Source organism: Hyaena hyaena, unplaced genomic scaffold, assembly GCF_003009895.1.
Source record: "Hyaena hyaena isolate Hyena2069 unplaced genomic scaffold, ASM300989v1 scaffold_124, whole genome shotgun sequence".
Classification (NCBI taxonomy): domain Eukaryota; kingdom Metazoa; phylum Chordata; class Mammalia; order Carnivora; family Hyaenidae; genus Hyaena; species Hyaena hyaena.
Genome location: NW_024080755.1, coordinates 3,044,948 through 3,061,784, shown reverse-complemented (window position 1 = coordinate 3,061,784; position 16,837 = coordinate 3,044,948). Strand labels below are relative to the sequence as shown.

Sequence of the window (16,837 nt, the reverse complement as noted above, 5' to 3'; positions counted from 1 at the left end):
AGCCACTCCTCTTTCTATCCCCGTGGATTTGCCTGTTCTGGTTATTTAATAGGAGTGGAACCTTGTAGTGTGTGACTCGCTTTTTTCACTCGGCATAATGTTTCCAAGGCCCATCCGTGTTGTAGCCTGTATCAGGACTTCCTTTCTTTTTGTGATTGAACAATATATGAATGATTGAGCCCTTAATTTGGAGACGTCACAGGGTGGCCCTGAATGGTGCAGAATGTCACTCACTCTGTTTTTGTTTCTGAATGGATAGTGTAGCAATTTCAGGAAAGGAGGTGTGGCTACAGATGCATGGGGGTGGGGGTAGGGGCTAGGCCAAGCACGAGCCCTGCACCCCCCTCCGTAGAGCTCAGGCCCCAGGCAGCAGCCAGAGCCCCCCAAGGGCTATGAAGCTACTTCTCTTGCTAGAGCCCCTTCTGGGCCTGGCTGGAGTGGAGAATAGGGCTCAGGCTGGAAGGGCGGGTCTCTCAGATAACAGGCTCCCTGTGTCTCCTCCAGATGCAGGAAAAAGCAAAAGAGATCTACATGACCTTTCTGTCCAGTAAGGCCTCTTCACAAGTCAACGTCGAGGGGCAGTCCCGGCTCAATGAGAAGATACTGGAAGAACCACACCCACTGATGTTCCAGAAACTTCAGGACCAGGTAATCTGGCTGCCCTACCTGCATTTTGATTTGACATTTATTCCCAGGCTGGAAGAATTCAGTTAAAACTGAATGTTAGACACCCCAGGAGCTGCCCCCTCCAGCTGGGTAAACTGAGGCACACTGAAGAGCCAGGGTCCGTGGACAAGAGGGGACTGGAATGCCAGGTTCAGAATCTGACCTGTAGGAACCTCCCGCAGGCCTGCCTACTTTTCGTCTACACACAGTTTGAACCAACAGGGTTATCTGTCTTCTCAATCCAGATTAGAAGGGAGGCTGGGCTGGAGCTATCTCAGGAGCCCACACTGAGGAAGGAGCATAACTGCTGAAGGTAGGAAGAGAAAAAGCTAGAAAGCAAGACTCAGCGGTAGGGACCCTGGGGCTGTTTTTGTGCAGCTATCCAAACATTGCCACTTATTTCTGGTGGCCCAACACTGTAAGCTAGTTCATAATGAAGCTCCTGAGTTATAATGAAAAGGTTAACGTTTGGCACTTTATTCCATCTAAAGCAGGAAAAATTGAGTTTAAAAAATGGACCTCTAAGAGCTAAATTAGTTTTCTGGCAAGCTTTTTTTATGAGAGATGCCAGTGGCAATAGGAAGAGGGATGAAATTGCACTCCGGAGATTTCTTAGACAGGAATTTGCAGATGTGACTAATCAGCGTGCTCCGTTCTTATGAAGCGGCATCTGCACACTTGAGGCGATGAACACAGACAAATATCAAACTTCTGCTGGCTCTGTCCTTACTGAGGGACCAAAGGCCCTCCTTGGCCCACAGGAGGAAATTCGCGTTCAGCTTAATTCAGCAGCCCTCAAAGGCGAGCAAGCCCATCTGGAGGGCTTGCTAAAACAGACCCTGGGCCCCGCCCCCAGAGTTAACCTTCAACTTTAGTGGTTCACAGATGGCCTGAGACGCTCCAGATCCTGCGTTCTAAGAACCGTGCGGCGCATTGGTTGGCTCGTTTTTGATCGCGTGGAGTGTGCACAGAACCCAGAGCAAGTCCCAGCCTCCAGGGCACCCCATCTTCCCTTAGCATCAGATTAGGGAACAAGTATACAGGTAGAAAATACAAATATGACAAGTGGCTTGACAGTGCTTTCCCACCGACACGGTGGCAGGTGGAAACACCACGTGAATCCTGAATCAAATTTTGGCATTGAGGGAATTCCAGCGAGTGTGGGAGATGTGCGGAGGGCTTCCTGGAGGTGGTGGTTTTGAGCCAATGGGAAGGATGCCACAGACATGGATTTGTGGAAGGAAAGGAAGGAGAATGTGTAGTGAAAAGGCAATTTGTGGCTGTAGCTGTCTGAGGTTATCTGCCCTACCTGGACCTCAGAGTCTTTTAAAAGCTCCCTGGGGTACTTTAAAGTACAGCCAAAGGGGCGCCTGGTGGCTGTCGGTTGAGAATCCAACTCTTGCTTTCGGCTCAGGTCATGATCTCATGGTTCGTGGGTTCAAGCCTCAAATCAGGCTCTGTGCTGATGTTGCAGAGCCTGCTTGGGATTCTCTCTCTCTCCCTCTCTCTCTGCCCTGACCCTGCCCATACTCTCTGTCTCTGTCTGTCTGTCTCTCTCTCAAATAAATAAACTTTATAGTACCTCCAGGGTTGAGAACCTGTACTGAACCCACCGTGTTCTAGGTATTGTCAGTAATAGCAGTATTTACTGCTCAGGGGTGCCCGTCAGTGCCCAGTGCCCACGTGGCACGTATTCTCTCATTAATCTCCAGTGCGTATTGTTATTATTCCCATTTTGATGATGTGAAGAGCAGGGTTTAGGGAGACTGAGGGGTTTGTTTGCACAAAGTCGCTAGTAGCAGGAAGTGCTGGAGGCCAGATCCATTCTCCACCTGCCTTCAAAGGCCGCACTCCGGCCCTCGCACATAGCCTGGGGGTCTCTCCCAGCTCCTCAAGCCCCAGCAGACCAGCTGCTGCAGAGGGACTGGAAAGGCCGTGAATAGACATTCCCATTTCCTGGGACTCAGGAGCCAAGGTAGCAGTGAGGAATGCAACAGGCTGACATCACTCCAAGGACCCAGACCTCCCACAGTTAGGTCTGCGGCACGTCTGGAAACGGGGCTGGACCCCTGTGGACCAGGCACTCGCCGCTGCATGCATACATTGGGAGGAAACACAAGGCACAGAGGCAGATTGTTTTTTTTTTTAAGTGACAAAGAAAAATATGTTTAAGGTTACTTTTATTTACTTAACTATAAAGGGCATATGTGCTTAACAAAAGAAGCTTGAGAAATCAAAATACAAAGGTGAAAAAAATTCATAATTCCATACCTGGAAAAAACCACAAATAACATCTGATCTCTAGATTTTCCCCTCCTTTTCTTTCCTATCACTATGCGTGCCTGTAACAGCTGGGCGCAATGCAGTTCAGAGTTCTTAATGTGAAGAAAGTACTTTTTTACCCTGTTGTTCAAATTCATTTATTTGACGGGCACCTGGGTGGCTCAGTCAGTTCAGCGTCCAACTTCGGCTCAGGTCATGATCTCACCGTCCGTGAGTGCGAGCCCCGCATCGGGCTCTGTGCTAACTGCTCGGAGCCTGGAGCCTGCTTTGGATTGTGTCTCCCTCTCTCTCTGCCCCTCCCCCGCTTGCTCTCTGTCTGTCTGTCTGTCTGTCTCTCTCCCTCCCTCCCTCTCTCTTTCTCTCAAAAATAAACATGAAAAAAAATTCATTTATTTGAGAGGGAAAAAGAGGCACTAACTATCTTCCAAAGGCACAATGGGGTGGAAACAAAGTATTTGGAACCTAAGCTGATTCCACGAGTCCCTGGGAAGGGCTTCTGGGTTCTGTTTCACTTTAGAAAACTCTGCCTTCAAGGGCCTTGCTGGGAACCATCAACGTGTGTGCTCAGCATGGTCTGTGGTTCTCTGCTCCCAAAAAGGCCCCAGGAAGGCCCTGTTTTTCTAAGCGAAGGAGCTGGATGCTGGGAGCAGCGTATTTGGAACCACAAGATATCCCCTAACTTAGCCCCCTCCCCTCAGAGGCGCTGGCTGCCATCGGCCCCACTGGCTTCATCGCAGCGCCGTCTGAGCAGCCTGCCTCCTGCCCCCCGACACCCCCTTCCCTTCACCAGGAAGACTTCAGGGAGCCTCAGCCCCTTGTCACGGCAGCAGCGCTCCGTCCCTGGAGGTGCTGATGGGGCAGTGTGGGCTTTAGGGCTCAGCTGGGACCTGGAATGGGGGGCAGATCCTCTCCGAGCATTAAGTTAGAGGACCTGACATCCATGCACCTTCTCGGGTCTTCATTCAAGTCCTGTTTACTTCTGGTTTACACACAGTTCTAGTGGGCTCTGGCTCTCCGGTCACGGCAGATTTGAAGCGCTGGTAAGGGCTGTGCAGTGACGGGCAGCTGGAGGCGACAGCTGACAGGCAGGGAGGAGACAGAAAAGCGAAAGTAAACATAAAACCACAGCACAGTGATATCTGGAGCCACCGAGCGCGGGGGCCCCATGGCCCCACGCACCGCCCCGGGGGCATCCCTGTGCTACGGGATGGTGATGCCGGTACTGATCCCGGTACCCCAGAGCGTCAGGCAAAACTTAAATTGTGGTTGGCGTATTCTGTGAAGCATGGGTTAGACACTTTAATACCTTAAGTTTGAGGGGCACCTGGGTGGCTTAGTCGGTTAAGCGTCCGACTTTCGCTTAGGTCATGATCTCGCGGTTCGTGGGTTCGAGCCCCGCGTCGGGCTCTGTGCTGACTGCCAGCTCAGAGCCTGGAGCCTGTTTCAGTCTGTGACTCCCTCTCTCTCTGACCCTCCCCTGCTCACACTGTCTCTCTCTCTCTCCTAGAAATAAATAAAACATTAAAAAAAAATACCTTAAGTTTGAGATCTTAAGAGAAGTTTGGGGGCTTAAAACTCTGTTACTCTGAGGGGCGTCTGGGTGGCTCGAACAGTTGAGTGTCCAACTTCGGCTCAGGTCATGATCTCAAGGTTCGTGGGTTCGAGCCCCACATCGTGCTTTGAGCTGGCTGTGCGGAGCCTGCTTGGGATTCTCTCTCTCTCCCTCTCTCTTTTTCTCTTTGCCTCCTCCACTTGCTCTCTCTCTCTCTCTCTCAAAATAAATAAACTTTAAACTAACAGACAAAAGTATTACTTTGAAAATCTACAGAAGTAGAGAGATCCTTCTCTGATTTATTTTACTTCTTTATTTTTAATGCTTATTGATTTTTTTTTTTCCAGAGAGAGAGAGATAGCAACCCAGGCAGGGGTAGAGGGAGAGGGAGAGGACTCCTAGCTGTCAGCGAGGAGCCAGACGTGGGGCTCGAACTCACAAACTGTGAGATCATGCCCTGAGCCGGAACCAGGAGTCGGACGTTAAACCGACTGAATCCCTCAGCTGCGCCTCCTTCTCTGATTTAACTCAGCTCTGCAAATGCAGCCTGGTTGTGTGTGCAGCACATGCTGGTAAGGCCAGGAGAGGTGGGGGTAGTTCTGTGGCGTTTCCTTGGAACCTTAGCCTAGAATCAAAGGCTGCTGTTTGGCAAATTTAAATTGTGGGAAGCAGGAAGGAGGAGGCGACCTCACAGAGAGTTGGGTTTTTTTCAATGAAGTGCTATTTCCTGCAGTGTCTTTTTTTTTTTTTTTCCTTTCTTTCAAAAATCCACTACTGGCAGGTCTATTTCAGTTCGGCTGGTTTGCTGCTTATTTGTTCTTTCCTTCACTCCCTTCTGGTACGATATTGATGGAGAGCCCGGCCATGCGCCAGGCACTGCGTTAGGAAGTGTGTGTGCAGCGAGGAAATCGGCACCTGTCCAGCCGTGAAGACAGAGGGGGACAGGTGCTATGAAGGAAAGACCGCAGGTGTGGGCTCAGAGTGACTGCGAGGAGCCTGCCTTGGAGCTAGTGGTCAGGGAGGGCTCCCTGCAGAGGCGACCGAGACCTGAGTGGTCAGGGAAGCCGGGTGCAAAGGCGGTGGGACCTTCCAAGGAAAGGCAACGGCAAGTACAAAGGCCCTGGGGTGGGAATCCGCTAGGTGTGTTGGAGGAGGTCAGTGTGGCTGGGGCACAGTGAATGAGGATGGTGATGAAAGCTAAGTCAGGAGGGACTGGCTGGGGTTAGGCCCTGAGGCTGCGGTAATCAGTTTACTTTCAAGGATTTTGAATGGTAACCATTTTTTTTTCCAAAAAAAAGTTTTTAATGTTTATTTTTGAGAGACAAAGAGAGACAGAGCATGAGCCAGGGAGGGGCAGAGACAGAGGGAGACACAGAATCTGAAGCAGGCTCCAGGCTCTGAGCTGTCAGCACAGAGCCCGACGTGGGGCTCAAATCCATGGGCCATGAGTTCATGAACTGAGCCAAAGTTGAATGCTTAACCAACTGAGTCACCCAGCTGCCCGTTGAGTGGTAACTATTTATAGAATGTGCCAGTTGGGCTAATAAAGGGTTGGGCCTCTTAAAAGCTGGGCAGCTTGGCTGTGACCCCAGCTCCAGCTGTGCCCGTCCCTCACCAGCTGTGGAAGAGACGATGGTACCTCCGTGTGGGGCCGTCTCTGTATTAGCTGTGAACCTGCGGCCCCCTGACCGAGGCTCATCATCTGTACCTGATGGCCTGACACCTGCCCCCTCCCCCTCCCCCACTGCCCATCACTTCCTGGATGCTGAGCTCAGACTTACTGTCATTGTCACTATATGTTGGGTTAGCCTGGATGGGGAAAGGGGGAGCTCATATTCCAGTGTGGCCTCCCTCTGGCCCCAGGTGAGCCCCTTTCTTACTGCGGCCCCTGTGTCCTCATTTGTAACATGGGGCTTTTGCAAGCTCTGTTCCCTCTTGGAGCTGCACAGTGAGGCAGTCTACAAACCGTCAATGTCTACAAACCTTTTGAACCTGGTGTGAGAAAGTGGCTCCCTGCTAGACACAACCTGATCTCCTTAGGCCTGATTTTGTCTGCCTTTTCTCTGACTTCAGAAGCGAGTAGCTGTGAAACATTGGGCAAGATGCAATCCCTCTCTATGCCTCCGTTTCCTCACTTGTGAAATAGAGGGCATGATCAGGCATTTGTGAGGATGAAATGCTGTTGTATTCGTGAAGTGTTTATGTCGAGCCCTCCGTAAGTGTTAACTGCGCACGTCCTTTAGAATGTCACATGAAGATAACTTTAATTTCAGACAGTAGTTCTTTTTTTTTTTTAAGTTTATTTATTCATTTTGAGAGAGAGAGAGAGCACGTGCACGTGGAGGGAACAGAGAGAAAGAGAGAATCCCAAGCAGGCTCCACGCCTTCAGCGCAGAGCCTGACATGGGGCTCGATCTCACAAACCACAAGATCATGACCTGAGCCGAAACCGAGAGCTGGATGCTTAACCAGCTGAGCCACCCAGGTGCCTCTAATTTCATGCAGTAGTTCTTACCTGGGGATGATTTTGCCCTCCTAGGGATACTGGGTAATGTGCAGAGACCTTTCTGGCCATCGCTACTGGGGGAGGGGGTGCTGTTGGCACCTTGCGGGTAGAGGCCGGGATGGTGTTAAGTACGGCCCACAGGACAGGCCCACAGGACACAGATTTCTCTGGCCCAAGATGTCAGTGGTGCTGAGGTGGAGAAACCCGGATTTAATGTGACTTCCAAAACCATAGCAGAGTTCATGCGCCTTCCCCTCATGTGCCTCACCGACCTCCTCCTTAAAAAGCAGCAGATAATGTATATGTCTGGTTTCTACGCCGTAGTGAATTCCAGGAAAGCATTAAAGCTGAGCCTCCTGACAGTTATCATAATGATTTCATGGGTGCGTCTCATTTGACCCTTGAGGAGTCACGGGGAAGGTGGCACTCAGAACCTCAGTTTACCAGTGAGAAAGTTTGCTCCGTGGGAAGGCGATGTGGCTAGCGTGAGGTCACAGCGCTGGGAGAGGGGGTAACAGCTTGGGCTCAGGGCTTCTGGCTCAGCCGGCTCTTCCTACCACTCCATCTCCCCACGGGAACCCGCCTCGCGTGAAGCAGCGGTGTTTGTTCTTACCTCTTCCTGGTCTGGGCCGCCATTTTCCTTTCATGCTTTACGGCAGCACTGCCTTTGGCGTTGAAAAACCTTCCAGGGCCCTCACCTTCTCCATTCCCACTTTGCCTCCCTGGCTCAGTTGTGCTCTTTTGCCCCTCCAGCCAAGCTGATTCTAGAATATCCCTGTCAGTTACTCAGGCACCAAGAGGAAGCTACAACATGAAGGGATCGAACTGGTCACAGCAGCCCAGCAAGCTTTTCTCTGTACAAGAAATGACAACGTCCGTCTGTGCTGGCCTCGTCAGCTCACTGGGCTGGACACACGTGTCCCGCTCGCCCGCAGGGCTGGGAACTCCGGGGGAGGAGGCCAGCCCAGGGGCCCGCAGCGCCAGCACTAGCCGTGATCACACCCTGTTACTGTGTCACTCGAGATGCTGAGCAGGTTAATTTTAAAAATTATTTTTAATGGTTAAACAGCTCCATGTTCAGTGTTGAGAAGAAAAGAAAATTCACATAACCCAGGAGGGTCTGAAATAAGAGGCTAACCACCCCGCCCTGACCCCCACTCTTCCCCCCGCCCACCCCAGGCCATGCCTTCCCTCTCTCACTCCCTGGCAGGAACTCTCCTATGTTTTGGATCCTTCCAGACCCTTCCCTGGACGTGTAAGAATGGAACGCTTTGAAATCTGCTCAGTGACTTGAGATTGTGCCGTGTCAGTGATTTAAAACAAAACTCTGCTCCTCTAAGTTGCTCAGCGCCATTTTATGTATACACCTTTCTTGCTCTGAAGCCTCTGGTTTGAATTCCACAGAAGAGCATGACTGGAGACGATGGAAGGGCCAAGGTCATTGCACATGGCAACCTGAGGTCATTGCTTTCTTGGACCACGAAGGGGGTGTGAGGGGGAGCAAGGCTGCTCATTCTTCTTCCTTAAATCTCACCCACGTTTGGTGCTAAGTCTGTCTGGGGAAGGCAGAACGGAGGCAGCCGTCTCCACGGAAAAGGAAGCCCTCAACCTCTGATGTTTAAAAAAAATGTAGAAGAAGGCTGCAGTGACATGTCAGCGCCCCCAGCCACATCCTTGACAGAGAAGGGAACCCACTCAGGCCCCTTTGTAGCAGTGTCGTTTCTTTGAATTTCCCCAGAACCCAAGTAGAGAGAAACACTTCCTTTTTAGATATTAAGAAGGGGTGGGCCGGCAGATGGGGGCCCGGCAGTGAGGGAGGGGCCGCCATGCTTCCGGGGTCATGTGGGGGTCTGCTCGCCCCCCCACCTCCCTGCGGCTCTGAGTCTGCAGTGGTGGCTGGAGCTGAGGATGCTGGGCGCCTCCGTCTTGTGGGTGCTGGCTGACCTCTGCCCCCAGAGGTGAAGTCCACTCCTGCAATCAGCATTTCCCAGCATGCAAAGCCGGAAAAGGCAGGTCGTGGGTTTGCATTCAAATGGAAGAAAAGTTGGCTCCCTTGGCCCACCACAGCCATTTGCCTTATGGGGGCAGGGGCAGGAAGGGTAGTATTTAAATACTTTGAGGTGTTTTTTTTTGTTTTTTTGTGTTCTTTTTAGTAACTTTAAAAAGGTATTAGGAGAAGAAGGTGGGTGGGCGCTAGAATAGCTTTTAACTCTCCTCTTGATGGCAAAAGGCAAAAGTGAAGTACCTTCGCCTCATGTAGAAAGCATGTCATTTGGGCCTTGGGTTGGAGTTATGGACTCCAGGAAAAAGGGGACCAAACTGTCCCCCCGCTCAGTGACACCGCACCTGCTGCATGGGCCCATGAGGGTAGGGATCCTGCCTTTTCTGTCCACGTCCACTCTCTTTCTGGAGTTCGATCCCATCCAATGCGGCATCCATCTCTGGCAACCTGTCCAGGAAACACTGTCCAGGGAGCCAAGAAGCTTCCAGCCTAGCACCCTGGGAAAAGGGCTGAGCTGAACTGCTCTCTGCAGGCTGCCCTCAGACCTTCTCCTGGATGCACCCCATTCCCACTCAGAAGATGGAGAGACGGTCTTGAACTTGGGGGGTGGGCACGTTCCTGTGTGTGCCCTGCCCGACAGCCTCAGCCCAGCTGATTCTGCATCATGGCCTGAGGGCTGGAGGGAGGGGCTTTGCTTTCTTCACACTTTGTACCTGTGGGTATGAAAGCATGTCTGGGGTCTGGGTGTGTGGGGAGAGAACACGTTCTAGAAGTGCAGCTCAGAGACGGTAGTGCTGGCCGCCTACTTGAACCCAGTTCTTGAAGCAGACATGAAATCTCATTACTAAAACTTTCTGTTGCATTAAAGGATTTATTTGCCCCCTTGTACCCAGTTGAAATAACACGGCAGAGGGTTGGAAAGAGGGAGGATGCTTGTTTAGGTCTTTTAATGTTCCTATCATCTGAGACGTGTTAAAAGATTAGGCTTGAGGGGCGTCTGGGTGGCTCAGTCAGTTAAGTGTCCAACTTTGGCTCAAGTCATTATCTCACAGTTTGTGGGTTCGAGCCCCGCGTCGGGGTCTGTGCTGACAGCTCAGAGCCCGGAACCTGCTTTGGATTTTATGTCTCCCTGTCTTTGTCCTTCCCCTGCTCACACTGTCTCTCTCCATCTCTCAAAAAAATGAATAAGCTTTTTTTAAAAGATTAGGCTTGAAACCCACTTAATCGAGACAGTGACGTAATCATTACCGAGGGGCCTTCAAGCCTAGTTAAGTGTCCCATTTTCTGCACAGCTGGGGGTGCTTCGGGAGGGGGGTGTCCTTCCCTAGAGCCGCACATTCGGTACAACCTTCAGTTGGAGCACCGCGTGGGTATTTTCCCCTGCAGAAAGGCAAATCCTAACACCAGCACCCCGGGGTCTGGAGGGGGAGGGCCTTGGCTGTGTAACGGGACCCTAGGCAAGGATGCCCATGGGCCAGAAGGCTCCCTTTGCCCTTATCATGAGGGTTCCGCCTCCAGCCGCCTGCAGCAGTGGGTCCCAAGATGCCGATGCTAAATAGTTTACGGTCCAGGCATGCCCCTTACAGATGTTGGGCCGCCAAAGCCTGAAACCTGTTGAGCCACAGTTGTCTTGGCCAAAAAAAAAAAAAAAAAAAAAAAGGTACGGAATGCAGCTTAGCTTCTGCTAGAGCTTTCTGCTTCATCGGCTGCCTGCCTCTCAGAAGGACGTCTGTCTGCTGTGTAGCTCTGCTCCGATGCCGCCTACCTGGAGCCCTCCCCCCACCCCCCACCAGATTTGTCTCCACCTTCTTTCTTTCTCTTCCCTGCAGACAACTTGAGGTGTATTGGAAGGGTGGTGCTCTCAGATCAGGCCCAGTGAGGCCAGTTCTCCCCATCAGAGAGTTCTTGTTTTGTAGAACCTTCTGGAACACCTAGGGCCATCTCCTTTTCCACGCTCAAGTAGGAGTGAGCTGAAATCAGTAAGCCGACTGTTAGTTTCCAAGAGCTGTCTTAACGAACTCTCTCGAACTGAGTCGCTTGAAACAACAGAACTCTAGTCTCTAAGTTCAAGAGGTTGGAAGTCCAAAATTAAGGTGTTGGCAAGGCTGTGCCCCTCTGGAAGGTTCCACGGAAGAATCTTTCCCTGCCTTCACTTGGTGGGGGCTAGTGTTCCTTGGTGTTCCTGGCTCGTTGCTGCATCACTTGGATCTATGCTTCTGGCTTCACATGGCCTCTTCTCTCTGTGCCCCTCCACGGTGTCCTTTCTTCTCATGAAGATAACCACTCTCTGGATGCTGATGTCATCTCGACATCCTCAACTAATCCTATGCCAAATAAGGTCACATTCTGAGGTTCCAGGTGGATGTACACTTTGTACCATTTAACCCACCACACTGACTTTTAGGGATATTTTTTCCCATTTATATACACACAAATACATGTGTTTGTTTGTTTTTTAAGATTTTTAAATCTTTAAAAGTAATCTCTATACCTAACATAGGGCTTGAACTCAACAACCCTGAGATTAAGAGTCACATGCTCTTCTGACTGAGCCAGTCAGGTGCCCCCACAAATATATTCTTTTTTAAAAAATGTTTATTTTTGAGAGAGACAGAGAGAGAGAGAGAGAGAGCACGCACAAGCTGGGGCTAGGCAGAGAGAGGGAAGTGGGTTTTGGGCCGAGAATGTAGAGCCCGACATGGGGCTTGAACTCACGCACTGTGAGACCATGACCTGAGAGAAATTGGACGCTTAAGTGACAGAGCCACCTGTGTGCCCCCCCCACACCTCCCCAAATTGACTCTTGAAGAACATATTTGGGATCACTGTTTTTTGTTTTACTGCATTTTTAAAAGTCAGTGTTCAGTCATGTAATATTCACATATTATTACATTTTTTTTCATGTCAACTCTTTGCAGACTTCATTTTCAGTGACTGCCTATTGGTCTGTCAGGCGAGTGGCGGCACAGCCTAGTGGTTAGGAGTGCAGGGTTGAGATCGAGGTGACCAGCGTTTGCATCCCATGTGTCTGTCTTGGGCCGTGAAGGGCTGTAGCCCCTCCAGAATCTGATGTTGGGGTCCTAAGCCTCAGTACCTCAGAAGGTGACTGTGTTTAATGATAGGGCTTTGGGTTGGGCCCTAATCCAGTATGACTGGTGTCCTTCTAAGAAGAGGTGACGAGGACACGGACACACACAGAGGGAAGGTTGTATGGGGACACAGGGGAAGCCAACCATGTACAGATCTTCCTCGACTCAATATGGAGGTACATCCTGATTGTAAGTTGGAAACATCGCAAGTCGAAGATGACATTTAGCACATCTAACGTACCGGATCTCGTAGCTTGGCCAAGCTTCCCTTGAATGTGCTCCGAACACTTACATGAGCTGGCAGTTGGGCAAAATCATGGAACTCAAAGCCTATTTTACAACGCGATGTTGGAGATCACACGTCGTTCACTGAAGGCTGTGGTGGCCGCTGCCCAGCTTCATGAGGGAGGATCGCATGGCGTATCGCTGGCCCCAGGAAAAGATCACAATTCAAAATTTGAAGTATGGTTTCTACTGAATGTGTATCGTGTTTGTACCAGCGTGTAAAGTCAAAAAATGGTTAGGTTGAACCATCCTAAGTTGGGGCCATCTAAACTCCTGGGCTCCAGAACTGTGAGGAGAGAAAGTTCTGTTGTTTTGGCCCCACGGTCTGCATCACAGCCGGGGCAGAAGGGTCACAGGGGCAAAGCCTCAAACCTCTGAGGCCTCGTTCCTTCTCTCTATAACCAGGTCCCCCTAGGGGCTAGGTGAGGAGGAAGTGAGAGAACACTCCGCATGCTCCCTGGCGCTTGGTTGGAAGGTGCTCTAGGCAGTGTTGGTACCACCTTGGTTGATTTTGCCAGCCCTCTTGTTGTTGCACGTTGGGTGTTTCCTGTCCACTGGGCGAGTATTTACTGGACCCCAGTCATGGCCATTTGCCCTGTGATAAATAAGGCTGTGGCCTGTGGTCAGCAGCTGGCTACACTGTCTTTGGCTACTTTCTTGGAAATGATTTTTTTTAATGTTTATTTATTTATTTTGAGAGACACAGACAGAGTACAAGCTGGGGAGGGGCAGAGGAAGAGAGAGAGAGAGAGAGAGAGAGAGAGAGTCCCATACAGACTCCGTGCTCCATGTGGAGCCTGATGTGGGGCTCAATCTCAAAGACCTTGAGATCATGACCTGAGATGAAATGAAGAGATGTTCAACTGACTGAGCCACCCAGGTGCCCCTGGAAGGAATTTTGAGGCGCTTTTTCTAACCCCCAAGCTGTTTTCCCTGATCACCTCCCAAGGGGGGTACTGTGATGGAGCACCTTGTTGCCATTCACTCCTAGGCCAGCACCCAGGAGGCCCATTTGCTGTTGGTGGTGATGAGCTATCAGGCAGCCCACAGCCCCGGAAAGTGTGGCCGTTGGGAGCGACATCCCTTTCCTTTCTCAAACCTGTCGGGGTCTGATGACTGTCACCACCTGGTGACTTCACAGCACCACGAGCTGCACCCGGAGGCGGGCGAAGGCTCTTGGCACAGGAAGCCCTCGCCTGGATGCCTTTGTGGGCATTTCACACCTGCCCATGGCAGGGAGTGGCCATTACGCTCCTGTTAAATAGTTTGCAGCCGCCCTCCCCTCGAGCCTGTGGGCACCGGTGGAGCCCGCGGCCTCGCCATCTCCTGGAGGCTGAGTCCTGCCAGCCCCTGAGCTGAAGCGACCTCCTGCCCTCCGCCCCTTACCCCCCGCCTCCTCCGTCCCTGGGTGCCTCGAGCCCTGGCCTTTTTTCTTCTCTTCTTTGAAGTGTGAGCCTCAGAGCCACGGCAGGCAAACAGGATGCTCCACTCCCACACGCAGAAACTTCAGACGAGACACTTGGGTCGCACCCATCCTGCTGGCAGTGGTGGGTCCCATCTGCCACGGGCCTGGTGTGGGAGGGGGTGCAGGACTGGGTGCCAGGAGGGGTAGTCACGGAGCGGCTCTTGTCAGTCACTCGGAGCCTCGTTCCAGAAGTCCAGCTAGGTGGGCACGTCACAGTTCCCCCTGGGAGCTCCTTGCCTGGAAAAGCTGAATAATGGAGGCGGTGAGGGATGGAGACACCTGCTTAGCGCATGTGTGAAAGGCCATGAGTCCACAGCGGCATCCCTCATCCCCCGCCTTGCCCTTGACTATGACTTTTGTATTTTCTGGGAGCTGTTTTGTTGTCATTGTTGTTTTAAAACGAGTAATTTCTCCAAACCATCGGTCCAGGGTTGCAAGATTGCTCTAAACTTGGTGGAGGCTATGGTGAGGCCCCGGGTGGGGACTTATGGAGGCGTGCTCTTCCTCAACAGCTGCAGAGCTGACACAGGACCAGAGGGGACACCCAGGGAAGGGCGGGCAATAGTGGAAGTTTCAGGAAAACACAAAGTCCTAAATCTTGCCCCGAGTCATGGACTCTGAGTATAGCAAAAGTGATTTAGGTGCTTCTCCTGTGGGTGAAGCCACCTTGGGAAAATGAGCGTGTAAAGGCAGAAGGTTCCAGTTCTCCCATCCCCCAGACAGATGTTCTGAGTCCTGAGACTCCATCAGACATTTAGTTTTCAAAATAGTTCGTGTGTGTGTGTGTGTGTGTGTGTGTGTGTGTGCTGGGGGAGGTCGAATTTAAAAGATGTCAGGGTTTTACCACTCACGTGATTACCCCGCCTGGCAGTGAGCGATGTTCTAGACACCTCTGGAATTTTCCACCTGTTGAGCCCATGATGGTGCAGTCATTTAAGACACCAGGGCACATGGTGTGGATTTTTCATCTGCAGAATGTCCTGAAAATTCAGTTGAAAGGTTTGAGAGAGAGATGATGAGGGAGATTTCTCAAGAGACTGTAATCCTCGACAGCCGGAAGACACTTCTGTGTTTGCTTCTCTCTTCCCCACTGGTTTTTGTAGGGCAAGGGAGGAGGGTGGGGAAGGATCGGCTGGGAGGGCTGGAGAGCGGTTACGGGGAGTAGGGGCAGTGGCTAAGAAGAGGGGGGGTAACTTTCTACCCTATGGTGCAGGAGACAGCACTCTAATCCGAGGACAGGCTCCATCAGGGGTCCCGAGAATGCTTTCTTTCCCAGAGACAAGCTCCTGGGCCAGTGTGTGTGTGCAGGTGGCCGCAGGCTCTGGCCAGCTGTCTCCTTTAATTAGGGCCTGTTCCCAGAGCGTCTTCTTGCTGGGACTGACCTGGTACTCCCCTGCTTGTATTAAACAAGCCCCACTTTGCTTCTGGGCATAATAATAGGTTTGTTTGAGATCCTGGGTTCCAGACTTCTGGGGGTCTTACAATATTGGCGTCACCTGACAGAACAGTGGCCTTTACAGGAATGGTGTCTCCTCTGCCATCTCAGGCTCCTGGGGAAATACATCCCTGGGTTATCTATCCAAATAAAGTGGAAGTTCTTAAAGGGCCTCCTGACACAAGGGTATGAGTCAATGCTGTGTGCGTTTACACTTCCGTGGAAAATCAGGGTAGATTTGTTCACGTGGCTATTTCAGCTTCCATCAAGACTGTTTGAAAATGACCGAAACCACCCAGGAAATCCTCTCGATCTAGCACACGGCTTACTTGCTTTGAATGTCTTGTACAAATTTGCCTTCTCTGGCACCCGATGGGTATGTAATAAATACTTGATACAATGATTCGCGGCCCGATTAGCCTCCCCATTTAGACTCTTTTTCATTTTCCCCTTAGATCTTCAACCTCATGAAGTATGACAGCTACAGCCGCTTCTTGAAGTCTGACTTGTTTTTAAAGCACAAGCGAACCGAGGAGGAGGAGGAAGATCTGCCTGACGCCCAAACTGCAGCTAAGAGGGCTTCGAGAATTTATAACACATGAGTCCCCAAAGAGCCGGCAGGACTGACGGCTCTCAGAAGCGGAGGAACTCACTCTCAGGACCATGCAGGGTTGATAATTGCTTTGTTATCTGTAAGGACTGAAATGCGCAAACCCCCTCTGTGGGATATGTGTATTTTATTAACTGCTTGACCAGTAAGTTTTGCATGATGGCTAATCTTACATAAAAGAACAAATAGCTTTGAAGTTTTAGTTCACATACACACACACACACACACACACACACGCGCGCAGAAGAATCCTCAAACACTGGACACTTGGAGCATTTTGTAGCTTGATTAAATGTCCTGTGAGGCCACCAGGCGAACTTATAGCCACCTCTTACATTTTAAGTCATTGCCCGGCCTCGGTGGGAGGGGTCACACATGTGCACAGATTCACTTGGGCAAATCAGCTCAAGAAGGAATGGATCTGACAAACTCAGGCCCCTGGGAGTGTTGGCTGTCAGGCATCTTTTGGGTTAAATACTTCCTGGGAATAAGTTCTGTGCTGGGAAAAGGAAAGTCATTGCTCAGCCTGTGCAGATTTGGGGAGCTGTGTGTGAGCAGCATCGAGGGTTCTTACTGCTCGTGTAGGGGTTTGTCCTGGTTTTGCCCATCATCCGAGCCATTTCATGCAACACAGATAAACAGTTCATCTTGACAAACAAGATCTCAACCAGGAAGAAAGACAGACAAATGGGAAATTGTTCAGGGTCCCCGTGATGTTGCAAGGTGGTGTTGAACGGGCTCGTGGCCTGTGCCGATGATGGAGTTGGTGGGCTATTACATTCTCCCCTCAACCATCAGAGGACACATTGCAGCCCTTTCTGCTCTGTGCCTACCCTTTTGCTGGACTTGTCAACTCTGGGCTTAACACTTCAACGAGAGGAAAGAAATACTCCTTGAAAATTTCTTCTCGGGTGGAGCAGCTTGAGTGAAATCTTGCTTGGCCG

The 16,837-nt window shown here is 51.1% G+C and overlaps 1 protein-coding gene across 2 annotated transcripts in view; it reads left to right on the top strand.

Annotated features, from left to right (window-relative positions):
* The window catches only part of RGS10 (regulator of G protein signaling 10), a 40,802-nt gene extending 24,588 nt beyond the window's left edge, over positions 1-16,214 (top strand). For both annotated transcript variants that reach the window (XM_039237305.1, XM_039237306.1), the window contains exons 4-5: positions 505-648; positions 15,739-16,214. In XM_039237305.1, the coding sequence (XP_039093236.1) occupies positions 505-648; positions 15,739-15,885 (291 nt within the window). In that variant the 3' untranslated portion in view covers positions 15,886-16,214. The remainder of the gene's footprint in view (positions 1-504; positions 649-15,738) is intronic.
* Positions 16,215-16,837: the final 623 nt, after the last annotated feature.